Here is a 19,108-nt window from a genome sequence, read left to right on the forward strand (position 1 = left end):
TGAGGGAGGTGATCCTGCCCCTCTACTCAGCCCTGGTGAGGCCACATCTGGAGTATTGTGTCCAGTTCTGGGCTCCACAGTACAAGAGGGATGTGGAGCTGCTGGAGAGAGTGCAGCGCAGGGCTACAAGGATGATCAGGGGCCTGGAACATCTGCCCTATGAGGAGAGGCTGAGGGAGCTGGGCCTGTCCAGCCTGAGGAAGACAAGGCTGACAGGAGGCCTCATCAGTGTCTATAAGTACTCAAGGGAGGGAGTGAGGAGGATGGGGCCGGCCTCTTTTCATGGGTGGCCACCAACAGAACTAGAGGAAACGGCGACAAACTGAAACACCAAAAGTTCCACAGGAACTTAAGGAAAAATTTGTTAACAGTGAGGGTGACAGAGCACTGGAACAGGCTGCCCAGAGAGGTTGTGGAGTCTCCTTCTCTGGAGATCTTCAAAACCTCCTTGGACACAGTCCTGTGCCACGTGCTCTAGGTGACCCTGCGTGTGCAGCGAGGTTGGATTAGATGACCTCTTCCAGTGCTCTGTCACCCTCACTGTTCATCTTCTGTAACACTTGTTTCAGTAAAAATCTATTTATGCACTGAAGACCTATGCTACAGAGATTTATGTAAAAAGTGTATTTACTTATGCATATGGAAACATTTGAATTCATCATGCATAAACAGCATAAAAGCTAAATAAGAATATAGTAGATCAAAAAAAAACAAAACAAAAGAATGCAGGAATACTGCCTTCAGTACCATAAGCCATACCAATGCCATCATTATTGGTCACCAAAAGGAACCATCCTATCTTTTTCTTTCTGAATTTCTGGTCATGTCTTTCAAATCCCAAATTAGATAATAAAATTAAGAAAATTAAGAAAACAAGACACTCAGATTTAGAATGTGCTTCTCGAAACATTAAAATTTGTTCCTATTAAGAGAAATACAACACACAGTTGCAAATTCTGTCGTTTGTGCTTACACTTAATAATGAATGTGATTGATATCTGGAGAACTCAGGAGATCCTTTTTGAAAGTGCAGTCACTGTTTTGAAGAGGTTAATGACAATGTTAAGCTGTTATCCAACTTTGGCAGTCTTTAGTTATAAGTTTATTAAATTGTTTGTTCACCTTGATGTGTTCTTCAACTAGCCTAGTTCCCTGGATGCCAGGAGGACCGTGTGTCAGTTCCAATCCCTTCAGAGCTCTAGGAAGTTCAAGCTTACTGCTGAATTTTTTTATCACATTTCCAATAGCTTTCAGGATAGCTGTAGCCTGTTCTATAAACTGGTAGCTCTCCTGGGCAGACAGAAGAAAAACAACCATTATTAGCCAAATAAGATTTTCTATTGTTTTATGTTGGTATAGTAACAGTACCTAAAATTTTAACTGTACTAAAGTATCAAACTTTTATTAGGTTAACCAATTGCAATTAATTTTATCAATTGTCAACTGTCAAACTGTCCCTGGTATGCAAAGCATTCAAAATGACACTAATTTGAGCTATTGAAATGAAAATAATGTAACACTAAAACAGGCAGCATAATACATCTGCTTATAGTTTTCAATTTTCCTGTTTTACTAGTCCTAGAGCAATTAATCAAAAATAAGGTGCTTGTTAGTGCAATACACAGCTTTGCTTGTATTATAAAAGGACACAGATGAACATTTATACCCAGCTGAATGCAATATCCAAACATATGATGCCTAAAGCATCGTTAATCTTCATCAAGGTTTCTGTGCAAGAATGTGGATACCATTTTGCGAAAGATACTCAAGAGAAACTGCACTGTCAGCAAAAAATGCAGAGAAGACCCCTGGATATAATTAGGCTTTACTTTTAGGACAAGGAGAAGTCTTTCTTCTACAGACAAGGAGATAGCCCAGAGACATTATTTTTTCAGTGCTCAACTTCTTTCCTACGGCAGATATCATAAATTTGCATGAGACACTATGCTAACATATTACTGGACCCTGAAATTACAGCCCTACATAAATTGTTGCTAAATTCACGTTTTTTTCACAATTCTGCTCTACAAGCAATACTGCATTCCCCAATGACCATGCCAGATAAGTGGGCCTCCTTCTTCTTGCCAAAGAAATCTTGAAAATACGGATGGCAGTGACATTGTGTGGACTGTATGCAACCAAGACAAAGAAAGAGCTGTAATAATTACTTCCCAGGGCTTCCTATCGCAGCTATGCAAAGCTGTTTGAATCAATTGCCCTTTTAGGTATAAAGGCTACCCTGGAACTCATTGAGCAATATATGATCTCATGGGACAAAATAAAGTTGCTGATGATCTCATGGGATGAAACATGCTTAGTTTATGTTACTAAGCAGGTAGTTTTGAATAGAGATAGTATACTGGTATCTGTACATATATTTTATCACAGTTTTATCACACCTTCTACTTTTATGCAAACATTCATTCAATTCATTCAAATTAATATTATACCATTAAATACAGCAATTCTATCTTAAGATATGACAATATTTCATTTTAAAAACAGACAGTAGTTACATATTTAGCAAAATCCTTAACGAGTTCTGGCTACACATACCTTCTCAAGACTTGACATCACAGTATCTTCTTCTCCAAAGACACATGGCACCATGCTACACAGATGAAGATGATGTCCTATGGGAGAACTTACAGTGAAGAGCAACACATGCCGCCTACATTAAAGAAAGAGAAATCCAAAAATAACACTTTATTTTACCATAGAGATTCTTAAACTTTTATTTTCATACAATCACATAATTTTGTGCATTAAATTTCATACAGTAATTATTTTCATACAATAATCCTTCCTTGGATTCACTTGCTCCTCAAATCTTGCAGTTTTAACTCCTTGCTTCTCAAGGACCTCAAAATATAGGTTACAGAGCCAATCAGAAAATTCACTATTTTATTTTTACTTCTTAACATTATTTATTTAGGTTTGTTTTTGTTTTCTACAGGAAATATAAATATTTTGACTATTTCAGATGGATACAAATTCAAGTTTCCTTAGTCAGTGACTGCTTTTAAGCAAAAATTAAAAATAAGCATTATAGTTAGTTTGCCTAAAAACTTAAGAACATATTTATTCTAGAAAGCTTTGCATGAAAGTCAAGTTCTGATCACAACTAATGTACATCATAATTTCCATATTTGCATAGACAGTGATCAGAAAAAATTAACACATAATCACATCAGGCTAAAAGAATACTACAGAATGACCATACTATCGAGCAACTGTGGGACATATCATTCTTTCTCAGGTGGCAAACCACATAAATTCAGTATGTTTAGTGAGGAATCACCCATCTCAGTTTATTCTTGTTCAGCTGATGGAACCTTTTAACAGACTCTCACTATGAATAAAACATTCTTTTAAATGCGGTTACTCAACACAGGAGTCTCATACTCTTCTCTCCAGTGAACACACCTGCAGTCTCAATGAAATACTTCAGACTCCTGCTAATATCAAATGCTGGGGAAATATTTTTATTTCATTGACATCATGACATTTAGCTGGAGGAGAAGTTGTGCAGGCCAGAAACTGAGGTCCAGAAGTGAGAATAAAGATGGGAGCCTAGAGAGTTTCTCCCCTACACATGCTCTTTTTCAGCCTTTTTCTGAGTGGAATCTGAAGTGGTTTATGCAACTACCAAACAGAGGTAAGAAAATCTTCCTGGCCTAGCAAGTCTTTTTTTCATCTGGAATGAAATGGAGGATCAGTCAATAAGTCCAATTCCCGCTCACACACACTGTAAGCCAAAGCTTGCTCAGAGGCTGCTGGCTGTCCCTACAGCAGGGAAGGGCAAAGGAGAGGCTATTATCTGTGGTAGCACCCGTGGTACCTCTGAAATCTGCAAGCGCAAAAAGATACTTGCCTGCCTTCACACTTGTGTTAAAGGAATATTTGATCACTCAAAATTTCAACAGTGATATCTCCTCACAGGACAAATATGCTATCTTTGGAAATTGTGGAGAGTAAACGCATGTACTGACAAAACTAGCCTATAAATGTAATAATAACTTTTCTGGTTTTACTCCGATCTAAAGACAGACAGAATCTCTATCAGAGACCTCTGATGTAGTATGAACATGTTCTTGCAGTATTTTCTTTCTGTGCCCACATATTTGAAACCCTCCATCATTTCAGTTTGTTTTTATGGACTTAAAATTCTAGTTTTCTGAAATTTTCTGTTCTATTTTCTATTCTATTCTACAAAATTCTATCCATTTTTCTGAAGTATTTTTGTTGTTCTATAACTATACAAATTGTGCTACTAACATATATTTATACTAGAGGAATTACAAACTGTCCTAGAAGAAAGAATTTGAAAGTTCATTACTTATATATATTTATTATATATATAATAGTAATAGAATAGTGATTAGATTTAATTTATAAGTATATGCTAATAAATATCCTAATGGGATTTATTCTATATTTATATAATATTTTTTTGATTTAGTATTTGTTATATTAACCAGGAAATACTCCGAATTTATTATCTGGAGTTATGTGGAAGGAGAAATAAATCATACTAAGCATTAATAATATGGTTTTAATAAAACTTAATTCTGGAATATGAAGTAAGATATGCAAGACTATTGGTCGATTATCTCAGATTTTTTCCTTTCAAGCTTCTTAAAACCTATTTCAAGACAAGCTATGAAATTTCCTGCCATATCATCATTCTTTAACAAATCAGCAAAAATTCTAATTTTTGGATTGCTGTTGATACTTTGAGAAACATTTTAAAACATTCTAGTTCTAGTCAGAATTTTAAGTAAAAATTTGTATTCTAGTTTTACTTTTATAATACCAGTGTAATTCCTCCTCTTACTGCTTATCAGTAAAACCAAGGAATTCATTGTCTTTTTTAAGACTTTGGTAATTATTTTAAATCCATAACAATGTTACAGTCTTGCCGTATTTTAGCTATTGAATGCAACTGTGTTTTGGTAAACAAAGTCTTAACTACTGTGTAAAGTAAAAGATCCTTTCAAGTCTTCGGAATAATGTTTTATGACATAAAAGAAGAGTCATACATACCCAACAGGAAGATTTAACACAGTAGCTTTGGTTGCATATGTATGCATTTTTAACAAAAGTTGACCAAGTGCCACACATTTCCAAGAGAATTTTTGAACCATCAGTACTCCTTTCGAAGTATCACAGCCTTCCCCTTGTGTAGATGCTAAAAATGAAGTAAAGAAAAAGATCCAGGAGTACAGAATAAAATTACAACAAAATTACGACATTTATGCAGAATTTGAATCTGGTTCACAGCCAGATGTCTTCATTTAGGCTTTGAGCACCCAAAGAATTTTAACTGTACTACCTATTAGAAAGCCATGGTTAAAACAATGTGTTAGGACAATGTGTAAATCAGACATTTTCAAAGTCAACTAAGGTTACTCTAGAAGTATTTAGAAAGTCCATTCTGCCCTCATGCAAAAGAAGCAATTAGCCAAATATAATTTATATTTATATTACAATTAAAGTTCTTTTAATAGTTTTGTTTCCTTTCCTTTTTTTTTTCTTTTTTTCTTTTTCACTTGTTTTGTCTTCTAGCTACTTTAGTCTGGATGCACTACAATTATGTCTATGTATTTATACATTTGATTAACTTAAGCTAATTAACAGGAGTTAGCCCTTCTAAATGTCTTTCTACAATTCCCATAAAACACAATCAATTTTTATTTAATTTGACCATTGCTGCTGGATCTCAATATAAACTAAGTGTAAGAGCTTAGTGTATACCAGTATAAAAATCATATTAAAAATCTACTTTAGTTATGCTGCTGACATAACTGAGTTTTGGCCAGCTCAGAGAATAAAGATATTTGCAAGAATGAAAATTATGCAGAAAAAATACTATGAAACAAATAGAAATCCATTAACTGAAAGTTATGGATGAAAAAGTGTACAGCAAGTGACAATAAGCAGTAATGGTATCCTATCGGAAAAATATTAATCATGGAAAATAACAGAAAAACATTTCTTTGACATGGCTGTATTTCCTAGAATTGATGCATCTGTTTAATTCTAAATCACAGAACTCTGACAAAATAATCCACAGCTAAACACAACAGCACAGACATACTCTAGAGTGGGAAACCCCAATATTAACATAGACTTTTTTGTGTTGTCCTTACCTCCAAGGTCACCCCAGCGTACTAATGCAGAAAAGCTAATCAGGATTTCAGTGGGCCTCAAGCTATCCACAAATAAGTAATAGAAGACTCGATCATCAGTCGACTGCATAGAAAAACAGATTTCATTCATCTTGCAACTCCATTGAATATTGTCTGAGCAGACCTTTAATAAAGCATGACTTCGATTTCAGATATTGTGCCTATAAATACCTGTGCCTGTCTCTACCGCTTATGAATTATAGACATTTGAGTCCAGATTCTCATGCTGCACCTATAAACAGTAACTTTCAGTTAAGAGGTAAAAGGAAAAAAACGTTACTTGGGTGAGAATATATTTACTTTCATGGGCTTTTCTTCATACGTACCTCAGTTTAGCCCTACATGTCAGACAGAGTTAATCAGACGACCAAAAGGTTTTTGCTCCGCAGTTTTCTCATTCTAATTACAGCAAGCTTCAAGGAAATAAGTTTCATTCTCTTAATGTGCTACACACTAGTATACAGGCATACATTGTCTTGATGTTCATTACAGCTTGGGTAAGTATATCACACAATGAAGGAGAAAATTTCCTGTGATTTGATTATAATATAGAGGACTATGAAATAATAGGTGTACAACAATTATGGAACATAAGCCATGTAATTAACCTTTGCAATACAAAATTTTATATAGAATTCACGCCCGAAGTTTACACTTCTCTACTCTGCAATTATTCTCCAGTTAGAGTATGAAAGTAGAGCTGGAATAACCTTCTGATAACATGAATTGCCAGGTAATGGCAGGTTAAAAAATATACTGTAATTGCACAGTAATTAATGGGTAATTCCAGTCTTCAGAACAAAAATTTCACATATATAACCAAAGTACTTAGCATGTAAAGAGAAAATGAAAAGCTAGGATACATAGCTAGACTCCTGATTCGTGTTTTAGGCGACAGGTAAAGAGAAGAAAGGGTAGTTGAAGGATGGTTTCAGAAACTAAATCATTAGTGAATTCAATTTGAAGAATTGCAATTGCTAAATTGCAATACAGCACATTTAAGGCAAGATAAAAAGAACATGGAGATCTGATCCACTGAAACACATACTCTCACTACAAACTTTCATGATTTACATACTCAATATATTTTTGGATTACTATGTAACAGCAATCCATAACAGTTTTGTTTATTCTCATCTTAAAAAAGTGAAATTCTTCTGGATAATTGTTAGCAAACATTTCATCGTAATGACTAATGTAATCTTAAGGATATCCACACGACGTTTGCATTACCATTTTTTCAGGCATAATAGTTCTCTCAAGTATCAACAAAATTTAGTACATATGTAATAGACAATTAAAGATTTCTTGGCAAAGATAAAACAAATAAATGCATAATAATTCAATAAAACCATATACCTTAAAATCTGCCTTATGATAGTTATAAGCATATGTATGTGGTTTGTGGAAAACATGCAGGTTCCTAGGGAGAAAATAAAAGAAATATATATGTAGGAAAATAATCTTTATATTATTAATTCATTTAAATGTGTTTCCATTGCATATGATACTGACTTTTGCTTGGCAAATGGATTAAATTTTCATAAATTAGACAAGTTATTTCTCAACATATATTTCTTAAGATATTTCTCAAAAATGTTAAAACATTTTGAGTTTCATAAAAGGTGAACACAATCCACCTCCAGTTAAAGCAGTGGACATTAATTTCTACTTTTGCCACATTTCTATGTCTTTCTGTGGAAGTCAGGCCATTACTTTTACTCCTTGAATCTATAAATGGTAATAAGCTTTTAATTTCCATGCCTATCTAAAAATTACTTTAATAAATACTGTAAGGAGGAACTCTTTTTATATAGCTTATTAATGCTTCTTTTCAAATTTTCATTGATGACATAGCTCCAGAAATCACTTGAGATTTCTGACAATTTTTTTCTGACCTTGATTTACTCAAAGGCAACATAAATGACTTCAGCTTTGAGGACAGAATCAGACGTATCAACTTTTAAAACTCTAAAATAGTCCTCCTTTCCCAAAGTAAATACAAACTTGGAATATTCATTTAATTTTCATTGTATCTGAGATACAGACATATCACACAAGGAAATGCTTTCCAAGGAACTGACTACTGTAATATTTTTGAGTAGCATCTAACATCTGCTGAAAAATGAAACTTTCCTAAGTTAATCAAGATGATTTTGTCAAGAGCTGCTTCACAAATTTAGTGCAAAATTAAGCCAACTCCTTCCCCTTTAGAGACAGAAATATAAGAATGTGACAAATGGTTGATATGATTAATATTACCACAGTCTTCAATAGATCAGCAGTCATTTAAAATTAGACTGACAAGTTAAAATAATGTTCATAATTTATATTCTCTCTTTATCAGGCTTGCTGTAAGTAGGACTTTTAAAGGGAAGGGAATGCATTTGCTTGGGATTCTTCTTTCTGAAGGCAGTAGTTCCTTGAACATAGTGGTCCCAAATATGAGTCAGACAAGTCTTAACAAGCTCTAGTATGACTTATGTCCTTTTCTGTAGTGCTGCTGGTGTCAAAGACATATCTTTGCTCTCATATACTCCCTCTGAATTTGATATCTCAAGGAAAAAAAAATATTTATGAAAATAAGAGATTGACAAAGAAATCTGTTACAAAAATAAAATGAGAAAAACGGGGTGAGTTTTCTGAGAAAAATTACTCCTCTCAGAAATACAAGTTTCTTTAAAAAATCCATATTGTTTCAGGCTTCTTAAGCCTGAAAGACAAGCTAAAGACACTCCCCCAAAAATGTAGGGGAAAATAAAAAAAACAAGGACTTCAGAAAAAAGTAAATGACAGACAAACAAGGTGACAAAAACTAGATGGTGATTTGAAAGAACAGAATAGGTTCAACATTCTGTTATCTCCCAGTCCACATCTGAATGATGAAAAGAAAAAAAAAAAACAGCTACATCTTTTTTTTTTTCCAGAAAAAATATTTAAAAGTGTTGAAAAAAAAAAGGCCAAAGTTTGTTTTTCTAGAGTAAACTCCGCAATACTGGGAAAGCTAAACTGACTTAAGGATGAATGTGGAAAACGAATGTTGCACTGATCTTGGACTGACTCCTCTATGCTTTGCATGCTTTTGCATGCATAATAGCTAGTGCTAAGCATGAAAGTCAAAACATTATGTTTATAAGCGTCACCCTTGCAAATGCAACCCACTTTCTACAGCCCACTAATTTAGAGATTTTGTAGCAGTCCAACTAAATAAACCTTGAAATATTAAAATTACAAATAGCATCACTGAATTACACAGTTAAACTGAAACTTCATTAAATATTTGCACACTATACCTGACTTTTTATTTATAGGCCTTTTTACTGGCAAGCTATATTTTGTCTTTTGTAAAAGCACTGCAGGCAAAGTTAGATCCTGACTGACCTCGGTTCGATTGCATTATCTTTTTTTTTATGTTTGCAGAAGCATAAGTGCTTGTGAACTTTTATTTGGAAGGGAAGGAAAGAAAGCATCTATTTGACCAAAATGAACTGTGCTGACAGCAACAGAAAATTCCTACAACTTTGTTTCATAGTTATGTTGATTGGATATCCCAGACACCCAGACTTGCTCTGGCTAGGAGCTGTGTCAGGTAGGTGAGCACTGTAATCACGCATGCTCTGTGACCTACCATCTTCCATCCACACTGCATTCTGGCAGGCACTATTTGTAGGTGATGGTTTTGTCCCTCTCTGTGCTTTGGAGGACACAGCCTGGGGCTGCACCTGCGGGCTACTGTCAATAGAGACAGAAAGGGTCTGAAGGGCAGTCACAGGATGACCTTGAAAGGCAGGATAGTTATATCCATGAAGGGAAGATCTGTTGAGGACATAATGTTTTTATATACTCTTCAGCTTCTATCATTGCTATACTTTATATTCTAAAGAATAAAACCCCAAACTGCTGTTCCTTACTGGAAACAAATACAGAAGTCTTCGAAGCTAATCCAAGTTTCCTTGGAAACAGAATTCTTTTCTGACTCAATTTTTGCCTTTGATTTATTCACCATCTGGCAGTTAATACCAGTATCAGCTGTTTCTGATGTTTGTGATGCTTCAAAATTAATATCCTCATGTAATTTTTCTGCAAAGATAAGATGACACAAAGATTCAATACAGTGACAATATGCACATTAAAATAGCATCATTCTTATACTCAAAAGCGATTGAAACAAATCTGTCTTGATTTTAATTGCAACTGATTGTGTATTAAAATCCCTCATAAGAGCACATTCAGTGAACATACAATTCTGCAAACCTGAAGTTACCTTAATAAAGAAAAATATAACCCCATTTCCAAAGTTTCTCTTCAGAGAAAAGAAGATATGGCAGAATGCTATATTTTTTATAATCCTCTGAGGATCAAAAACATACTGAACTGTAGAGGACACTAAGACCTATAAAGATTGAGCTTTATCCTTGCCTCTGCTACATAGAGCAGTCCACTTGCAAGGCTCCTCACAGAAGTCAGTCTAAGTACTTCTTAAAAGAGAGGAACAGATGTAAACAATATTACATGAATTTCCTTGTAAAATCAGAACACCCACTGTCAGACTCATAATAAAATTTCAACACAGAAATATATACATATGTTGTGCAGACACATTTTGCAATTATTTTGTAATTTATTTTAAGTTGTGCTGAAATGCCATCCTCTCTGACCGGTACAACAAAAGAAAAAGCTAATTAGAAAAATAAATAATACATTTTAAAATTTCCTTTTAATATTTCATGATCAAGGAAACACATACTGATCTTCTGGATCACCCTTAGGATGTGAGCAGCTCTAAATGATTTTGCAATTATTTTGCAACTGTTTTTTCAAGAATTTATAAAAATGTCATGTAAGGAAATGTGTCAAAGACCTTTTCTGTTCTCTCACACTCTGGAAAAACTACTTGTGAGCTATAAACTCTATTTTTTTTTTCAGATTAAAGTTAACACAGATTTTAGGCCTTCAGTAAAATAACTAGTGCCTGGTTTACATATGTACATATCCAAGGAAGTATAGCACAGTCATCACCACAGGAGAGCTATGTCCCAAATCATCTTTCTGGGGCTCAGTGTTGCTCCTCTTTGTTCATGATAAGAAGGGCACTACTAGTTGATGGTGCTCAGAATCTACAGGGTCAACATTTCTTTGCAGCCTTCAAACAGAAGGTGGGTTCCGTCCTATTCAGAGGTTAATACATAAATATCCCTATTGAGATATTTATGCTTGCACATTGGAGTTGAAGGGAAGGTATCTCTCCCAGGGCACCTAAAGGAGGGCAAAACTGTCAACAAAATGGCTGAATTTTTCCCACTTCTCTTTCAAGAGGTGAGAATCCAGTGAGAATTCATCAAAAAAAAATGCTTTATCCTTTTTGATCTGCTTATCCCAAAGACAGTGCAATGTTTAGATGTTCCCTGGCACCACACAGAAATACAATTAAAAAAATCGTGTAACAAGCTGCTATCTCTTGTTTACCTGATACACAAGAAGCACAATTAACAGCCATGAGAAACCACAAACACTGGTTGATATAATGAAGATATGATTTACAGACCAAATCTATAAATAAAATGTGAAGTAAGTATCTTAAGAGACAGTCAGAGTTAATTAATATTTTGACTGACAAATGGAAGACAATTTCAGCAAATAATTGTCAGTAATTATCAAAAAAATTATTCTCTGAACAAATCCAAATGGTAATCAAATACAGAGGGATATGATACAAACATATTTTAAAACTAGACACTGCAGAGAGCTTCATAAAAGGGCAAAATATATTTGAATTCAAGGATTTTATGCTAGCTAAGAGTCAAAGATTAAAGATTAATGTAACAAAATCACACCCAGGAGAAAAACAGTAACTTCCGAATACAACAAAATACTCAAAGTGTCTGCAATAATACCATATTGAAGTTTTTTAGCAAACTTGAAGAACATGGGAGTTGTAAAATGAGCTAAAAAGCGGCAAATAAGAGGAGTGAAATATGAACTCTATATTTTAAATAATTTTCATGATGTTAATGAAATGAGAAGCACTCCACATCATTTGACCCATTTTTTTTCAGAATTAAGCCTGACAGTTGCACCAGATGCTTTTATACAAAAAAATATATATTACATAAAATATGCTAGAAGATTAATATTGACATAAATGGTCATAGACTTTTTCATATCTCAGTAAGTTCAAATTTTCTATGGAACTTTTATGGAAGCAGCCTAAAAACCTTCATATGAATATTTAATTGGATTTTTTTATAAACAAACACAAGAGGAAAGGAAGCTTCCTAAAACAAAAGATTCAGAAGATCAATTATATATCCAAGAACTGATGTGTTCAGATGTAGCAAATTACTTCTAAAATACCAATGGTCTAAATAAGAATACTTCTGAGACTTTTCAAACCTGTTTCAAGTGAACAGAAAGAACTTTTCTGGTATCAGACTATTCATACGTTTAACTGTCTTGTAACCAAATTCCAAAGAGAAAAGTTCATTTACTTCCATTCAAATGCTTTGCACACTGTGAGCAATTTTCAGGTATAGGAAAAAGTACATTTGAACACCAGTTCTCTTAAATAAAACACATTCTAAAGATTCGCTTCTTTCAGTTTTGGTCTCTGACTTATACCCTGAAATGTTCTGTGGAGTTGATAAACATAAAATGTTTTGAAATAACAGGAATCTGAAGTAACTCATACAACATACAACGCATAATTGTGCAAAGCATTAATCAAGATATATTATTAAGCTTCTTTCCTCATGGTTCTTCTGAGAATTTTGAAGATAAGTTCAGTTAATAATCTCTCAGAGACATGAGAAGATATGGGTTCAGATGGCCCAAAGACAGTGAAAAGAGGAGCAGAGCACAGACAATAGCTAAATTATCTAAGTGAATTATTAACACTGTAGGCCAGAGACTGGCAGAACACAGCACACGAGTTTGCTGAGTGATCTTTTGCTGAATGGACTTATACAACATATCAGTTCAGCTACCATTCAGCTTCCTCATGTATTCCCATGTTGTCTGCTGAGAAGATTCATAAAAAAGCAGAAAGAGCTTTCAATAGACGATATGCACTAGGTGATATGCACAAAGGAAAAGAAACAACAGGAGGAATCTTCTCCAGCACAGCTAAGCCGCTGAACCTTTTGCAGCTGGCTCTCTTTCAGGAACAGGGAAATTCTCTGAGGTTGCAGCCAGGAGAGGCTGGTTGTATAAAAATTATTTTTATAAAAATGTATAAAAATGTAAGATCTATAAAGAGGCTGTATAAAGATTGTGGGATTTTTCCCAGGAAAGTCAAGACTTCAAAAGCACCCAGACTTTCTCTAGTTCTTGCAGTGTTAAAGCTCTTAATTTTGTACTGTTTATATGTCTTGCCTAGTTAGGGTATGTTGCTAAGTTTTAATAAAGTTTGTTTGTTTGTTTGTTTTTTTCTCTGTGATTCTAGCAACTTTAGCTACCAACAATCTAACTGTATGTATTTTAAACCACTATTAAAACAGTGTGTCATTTTGCCATGTTTGTAATTACCTATATTAATTAATAATCTTTCCTTGAAGGGGTGTTTCTTCAGTAATTTTGAGTAAGCATTAAAAAAGAACTCTTTGACTATACATTAACTTCAGAATCTTCAGATCGTGGCGACTACTACAAAAATCCCCCAGTATCCCAATGTATTTGTGAGAGGTTTTAGAGAGTCACTTACTGTAAGCTACTACACTTATATAAGGTTGAGCTAGAACAGATGCAGAGCTCTGAAATAGAAACTGGAGAACATCTTTCCGGCTAAATGACTTGTAGAATTTTGATAAAGTAAGTGTCTTTTATTTTGCTTCTTTTTTAACTGGGATAACATTACTAAAGATAATATTAAAGAATTTAAAAGACAGGATGCTCAAAACTAGTAGCAGTTCTTAAAAGCACAGATATTTTTAGAAAACATTAAAAAAAAAATTAAGAATACTACACTCCATGCCTTCTCCTCACATGAGGATCAAACTTCAGAATTTTTTTAAGTATAAAAACGTATTTAATTCAATATAAAAGGTTTTTTTGGAAAAAAAAAAAAAAAAGACTAGGTATTTTCTGTCCGAACACTGTTCAAACATTAATCCAATTTATTTTCTTTCTTTCTGTCTTTTATTTCTGAAAAAGTCATTAATTCACAATAATCAGAAAAGGAGATCTATGTACAAAATCCAATACAGTTAGTACTCACAGTAACTCTGTAATGTCAGAAGTGCCATTTTTTCAAAAACTTCTCGTAAATTAAGGATTTTGTAGTACTAGTCTGAAAACTCTATTTTATGAAGTCATATATGGCGCCAGTATAACTGAACATTACACCAGTTCTTTGAAAGCTTTTGCTGTAAAACCCATAGCCATAACTAAGTAATGTTGTTACTCTACATGAAGATTAACATTGATGTCAAATCATACGACAGTGGCAGAAACCTGAACTTAAAACATTCTTACCTTCCATGGGTTCCTCTGCATTATGCTGCTGGAAGGAGGTCTCCTATGAGTGAAAAACAATAGTGGGGATAACATTTTATCATTTTTTAAAGAAAATAAACATTTTATTTCTTTGTGTCAGTTCTTCCTGGGTTAAAGAAAAAAGATAGTAAGCTTTCAGTATAGTATAATATTAAACAGTATCATAGAAATATTAGAATTCACAGTAATACCTACACATTTATCACTGATTCATGGATTATTTTTCTAAAAACTGGGAAAGTACATGTGATCTGGAGTCTAGCATAAAAAATGCCTATTATTAAAAGATGCTCTTTGATATGACTATTCTTTGACAATAAAATAGTTCTAAGTATCTTCCATTCCAAACTCCTTTTCAGGAAAGTATCTATTTCTTTGCTTGCAAGCATATATACAACGGCCACTTGAAACAGCCTGCCTCGTTGTTCCAGGATCTTTTGTTTTTCATCAGCAGCATAAATAAAAACATTGCCTGTTCTTTTCTTTTTGGTAAGCATAATTTTATCCTGGTCAATGCCCCCCTTTCCAAGCCACAGGAGCTGCACTAATCTGTGTGCAATATTCACTTATGTTTGCAGTTGAACTAAGTTCACCAGCCTCTTTGAAAGTCATCTTCATAACACAGGTGCAATCTCTTCTTTGAGAGAGCAAAATATTTAATAAGCTTAAAAAATGCCCCTTCTTTGTCTTACCTCTTACCTTCAATATGACATAACTCTGCAGAAGACTCACTATCTTTTTTATGAGGGAGGTTGGCAACACAGAGGAAGTTCCATATTTCTTTGCTATTTCTTATTTGGATATGGTACTATCAATGTGTTAAATGATCCAGCTTAAATTGTACTCAGAAAAATACTAGAGCCTACGAAAGCTATTGAAACTAATTTGCAAGCTTCTTTTCATGTTAGCTGTCATTTTACCAAGCATTTGCATTCTTTCTCCCACCCAAATTCCACATAAACACCTCTTTTAAAAAAAAACATGTGTCAAAGGTGATAATGCTGAAACTGATACCACTGAGCTAGACAACATCTCCACATAAATGATTTTCTGTTCTGCATTTCAAAGGGGAAGCTTAGGGGCTACCCTGACGCAGAGCTGCTTTTCTCAATGCAACCTAGAAAGCTGCTCTGAGGGGCAGATTGGCATAATTTGAAGAGTCTGAACTACTACAACATGACCACGATACCTAGGGGCTGAACACTGCTATGTGCTCTAACTCCACTTTTAATGTGATCCTCATATCACAGCCCCACCCCTGTAATTTTTCTCAAGCATTTTACAGCATGTCCATGGCATAAAAGGCCCAGAATAAGTTTGAGAATCTTGCCAATTTGTAAAAAATTTAGATATTTGACCTTCTTTGAACTAATTACAAAGAGCTGTTAGAATAAACTACAGATCCAGGAGTCTCTGTCCCTGACCAGGAGGTGCTTTCACCAATAATTTAATGCTAACAATTTAACTGCATTACTACTACACTTAATTAAGAGAATTTGAAAAGATCATTTTTGCACAAAAAAATCCTAAATTCTATTTCAAATCTCTATTTTAAAGGCACATAAGTCAAAACTGATGATAAACCTAATATAAACAGAAATTAAGAGTAAAATATACAGCTTTTTGAAAGGGTTAACAGTTTGTTGAACAACTGGGCAACTGAAATGTGTTCGATTCCTGCATGTCCCTTTTTAAATATGTATCGAGCTTTTCTAGAGCAAAAGCACTGAAGGCACCATAAGAGGATGTTGCAATTAATGGCCCACATACTTCAGTTTCTGTTTCCAAGTTTCTCTACGTTCAACTTTAGAAAACAAAAGATAAACTGAGGTCACTTCTCATGTGACATTCACGACCCAGCACTTGGGTCTGAGAAGTCTCCCCTTCCAACTTTAGAAGAACCCATATACAGAGATGTTGTGTTTCTGCATGGGAGTCTACAATTCATGAGGTTCCAGTATATGCAAGTTTCTTCTCAGATGCACAGGATTTACCAGACAGGTACAGGCCAACTGTACACTCTCTCAAGTTTCTCAGAAATCCTGAGTACCCCCAAAGTATATGTGCTCGATTTACTTTATAAACCCTAGAAACTGTCATGTTTGCACCACGAGCCTAACACTTCCTTGCAGATTCAGCGTTCATGACAGTGCACATGATCCACGCTTCTAGTAGGACATGTGGTAGCTTACTCCAGAGCCACTGTGTTGCAATTAATATCTGGCTCCTGGAAGGCCTGGAGGAATAGAGAAAGTCCTCAAAAGCTGCTTTGATAGAATTTCCACTGAAGAAGAACAGACCACGGAAAATCTGGATGCCTAGTACTGTTATTTAAGTCAGTTTCAGTAATTGAGCCACAGTTGCATAAAGACTCCTGTAGGCTCCCTTACTCTGTTTTCTGCAGTGCAAATATAATCAATAACTGCCCAATTCTAATGGTATGGGATGTGTCTGTCTACCTAAATCTCACAGACTTTGGAGCAACAGGGAGTGTTTAGAAAGCTCTCATTCTATTTTGCTATTGCCGCAGCAACAGTGACAAAGACACTGGCACACAAAGAGAAACTAAAAGCATCTTTCCTCTTTAAAAAGCCCGCATTGCCTGAAAAGGTCAAAGCTGCTGCCACAGTATCCGATAAAGAATGAGATAAAAGAAAAATGAGATCCAACTGTGAAACATGAAAGGATGCACACATTTAGACTCAGGGAGAATTTAGTTACGTAACGTTCCTTCTGCATGTCAGTCACATTGGTGAAGAGAAATTCACTATGAGCTCTGAAGGTAAAATGGGAAGAAAATACGCTGATTAACTTAAAATCTGATTTGTCATCTTCTACGCTTTATAATTGTTAATATGTCACTATAAAATATCCTGTTCATTTTACCAATTTGTATTGCTCAACCTCTTAACATTAGCTAGGTATTTACTTTGTTCAAATTCACCAAATAATAGGATGTTTTTATACAACTGGTATCTTTTTATTTATGGTAGAAATGATGCATGGCAATCATTCCACACCAGTTTTTCTGGAAACTGTCTTCCTCTAGAAATAAGCTCCTCAGCTACAATTAATTGCAAATGAAACAACAAAGTTCCAAATATCTTATTTGTATGATTAAAAGTGCATTTTAAACTACCTCCAAAATGGAAAAGATGACTAAAATATCTATTATGATCCAACTCTGTATTAAACTTTTGGGGGACTGATGTTGGTCTGAAGTCATCATCACTTCTACTTCACATCTATATTCACATGGACATATTCTTTTACTCATGAGTTTACTGTTTTCACTAATGCAGTATTACAACTAATTTTAGCTGTGATGTGGGAGAGGGTAATGGAAGTGACTTTTGAGATAAGGCAACAGTTCAACAGTAAGTCAACTAAAAGTCTAATGTGCACAGACCAGTATGTAGGAATGACTTAAAAATAGCGGATTACGGGCTCACTTCCTCTATTAAGCAGTCTTCACTGTTAGTGTTGTCCCAATCTGCAAATAAGTGGATAATCACAAGCCTACTCAGAAAGATTCTCTCAAAAGCATCAGCATTTATAATGAGAATTCACTTCTAAATTAGGTTTTTCACATCTCTTGTCCACTTCCTTTTCCTGAAAAATTAAGAGGAGAATCTTCCTCACATGCAAATCAAAATCAATTTCCAAAACATGTCATTGTCCAAGAAAATAAACTTTTTTACTGCCTATCTAGATATCCTGTTGACTCAACACCACTTCACTGGGCTTATGAAATATGTTATGAGAAGAATAGAAAGGTTGATATGACACAACAGTGCTGGAATATTTATGGAGAGTATGAAAATTAAAAAGCACAAACACAGCTGGCAAACTAAACAGAACGCTAAGACTGACATCAGTGCTAAAGCAGAAGAAGGTATGACTGAGCTTCCATGTTTAAAGATGTCACTAAAAGTAAAGAAAAGAGGTAAACCAATATTTAAGCACAAGTGTACTGGGTTTAGATCAAGGGGAGAGAGTAGTGATTTTAACCCTTCTGCTCTAGAAAGCGGTAATGCCAGGAAGTATGAGGCTGAAGAAGCCACAAAGATAAATCAAGTGGGAGAATATGCTTATGATTTCTGGAGATGGTAATCAGGTAAGTCTACTAAAATATTTAATAGCCTTTAGCAAACTCTGATGATAAACATATTTGCACTAACTTTTCCTTGACTTGTTACTGTTCAACATTTTCTCAAACCAGAAGGTAAAGACCTTTCTTCTTCCCAATGGTTCTGGAGATAGCTTGCAATAAAGAATTCATTAAGATGAAAATTACAGTAGGCTTTCAAATGGCAGATCTACAGGGATCTATTTCAGGATCAACTTTCTCTATTAAGACATGGTTGAAATTATTGTTCTAGACAACAGCAATGCATTGTCTAGCAATGCATAATGTAAAATTTACA

General features: G+C 34.6%; 1 protein-coding gene across 1 annotated transcript in view; it reads right to left on the minus strand.

The window, feature by feature from the left end:
• ADGB (androglobin) overlaps positions 1 to 19,108 on the minus strand; it is a 79,257-nt gene that overhangs the window by 36,492 nt on the left and 23,657 nt on the right. Inside the window, 8 exon segments of the mRNA XM_088537071.1 lie at positions 1,123 to 1,290; positions 2,557 to 2,671; positions 5,047 to 5,191; positions 6,165 to 6,255; positions 7,551 to 7,614; positions 10,103 to 10,271; positions 14,661 to 14,700; positions 16,545 to 16,559. Coding sequence (XP_088393197.1) covers positions 1,123 to 1,290; positions 2,557 to 2,671; positions 5,047 to 5,191; positions 6,165 to 6,255; positions 7,551 to 7,614; positions 10,103 to 10,271; positions 14,661 to 14,700; positions 16,545 to 16,559 — 807 coding nt within the window.

The sequence above is a fragment of the Tinamus guttatus genome, unplaced genomic scaffold, assembly GCF_059628265.1.
Source record: "Tinamus guttatus ecotype Peru unplaced genomic scaffold, ASM5962826v1 Tinamus_guttatus_pri_ptg000716l, whole genome shotgun sequence".
In the NCBI taxonomy this organism is placed as follows: domain Eukaryota; kingdom Metazoa; phylum Chordata; class Aves; order Tinamiformes; family Tinamidae; genus Tinamus; species Tinamus guttatus.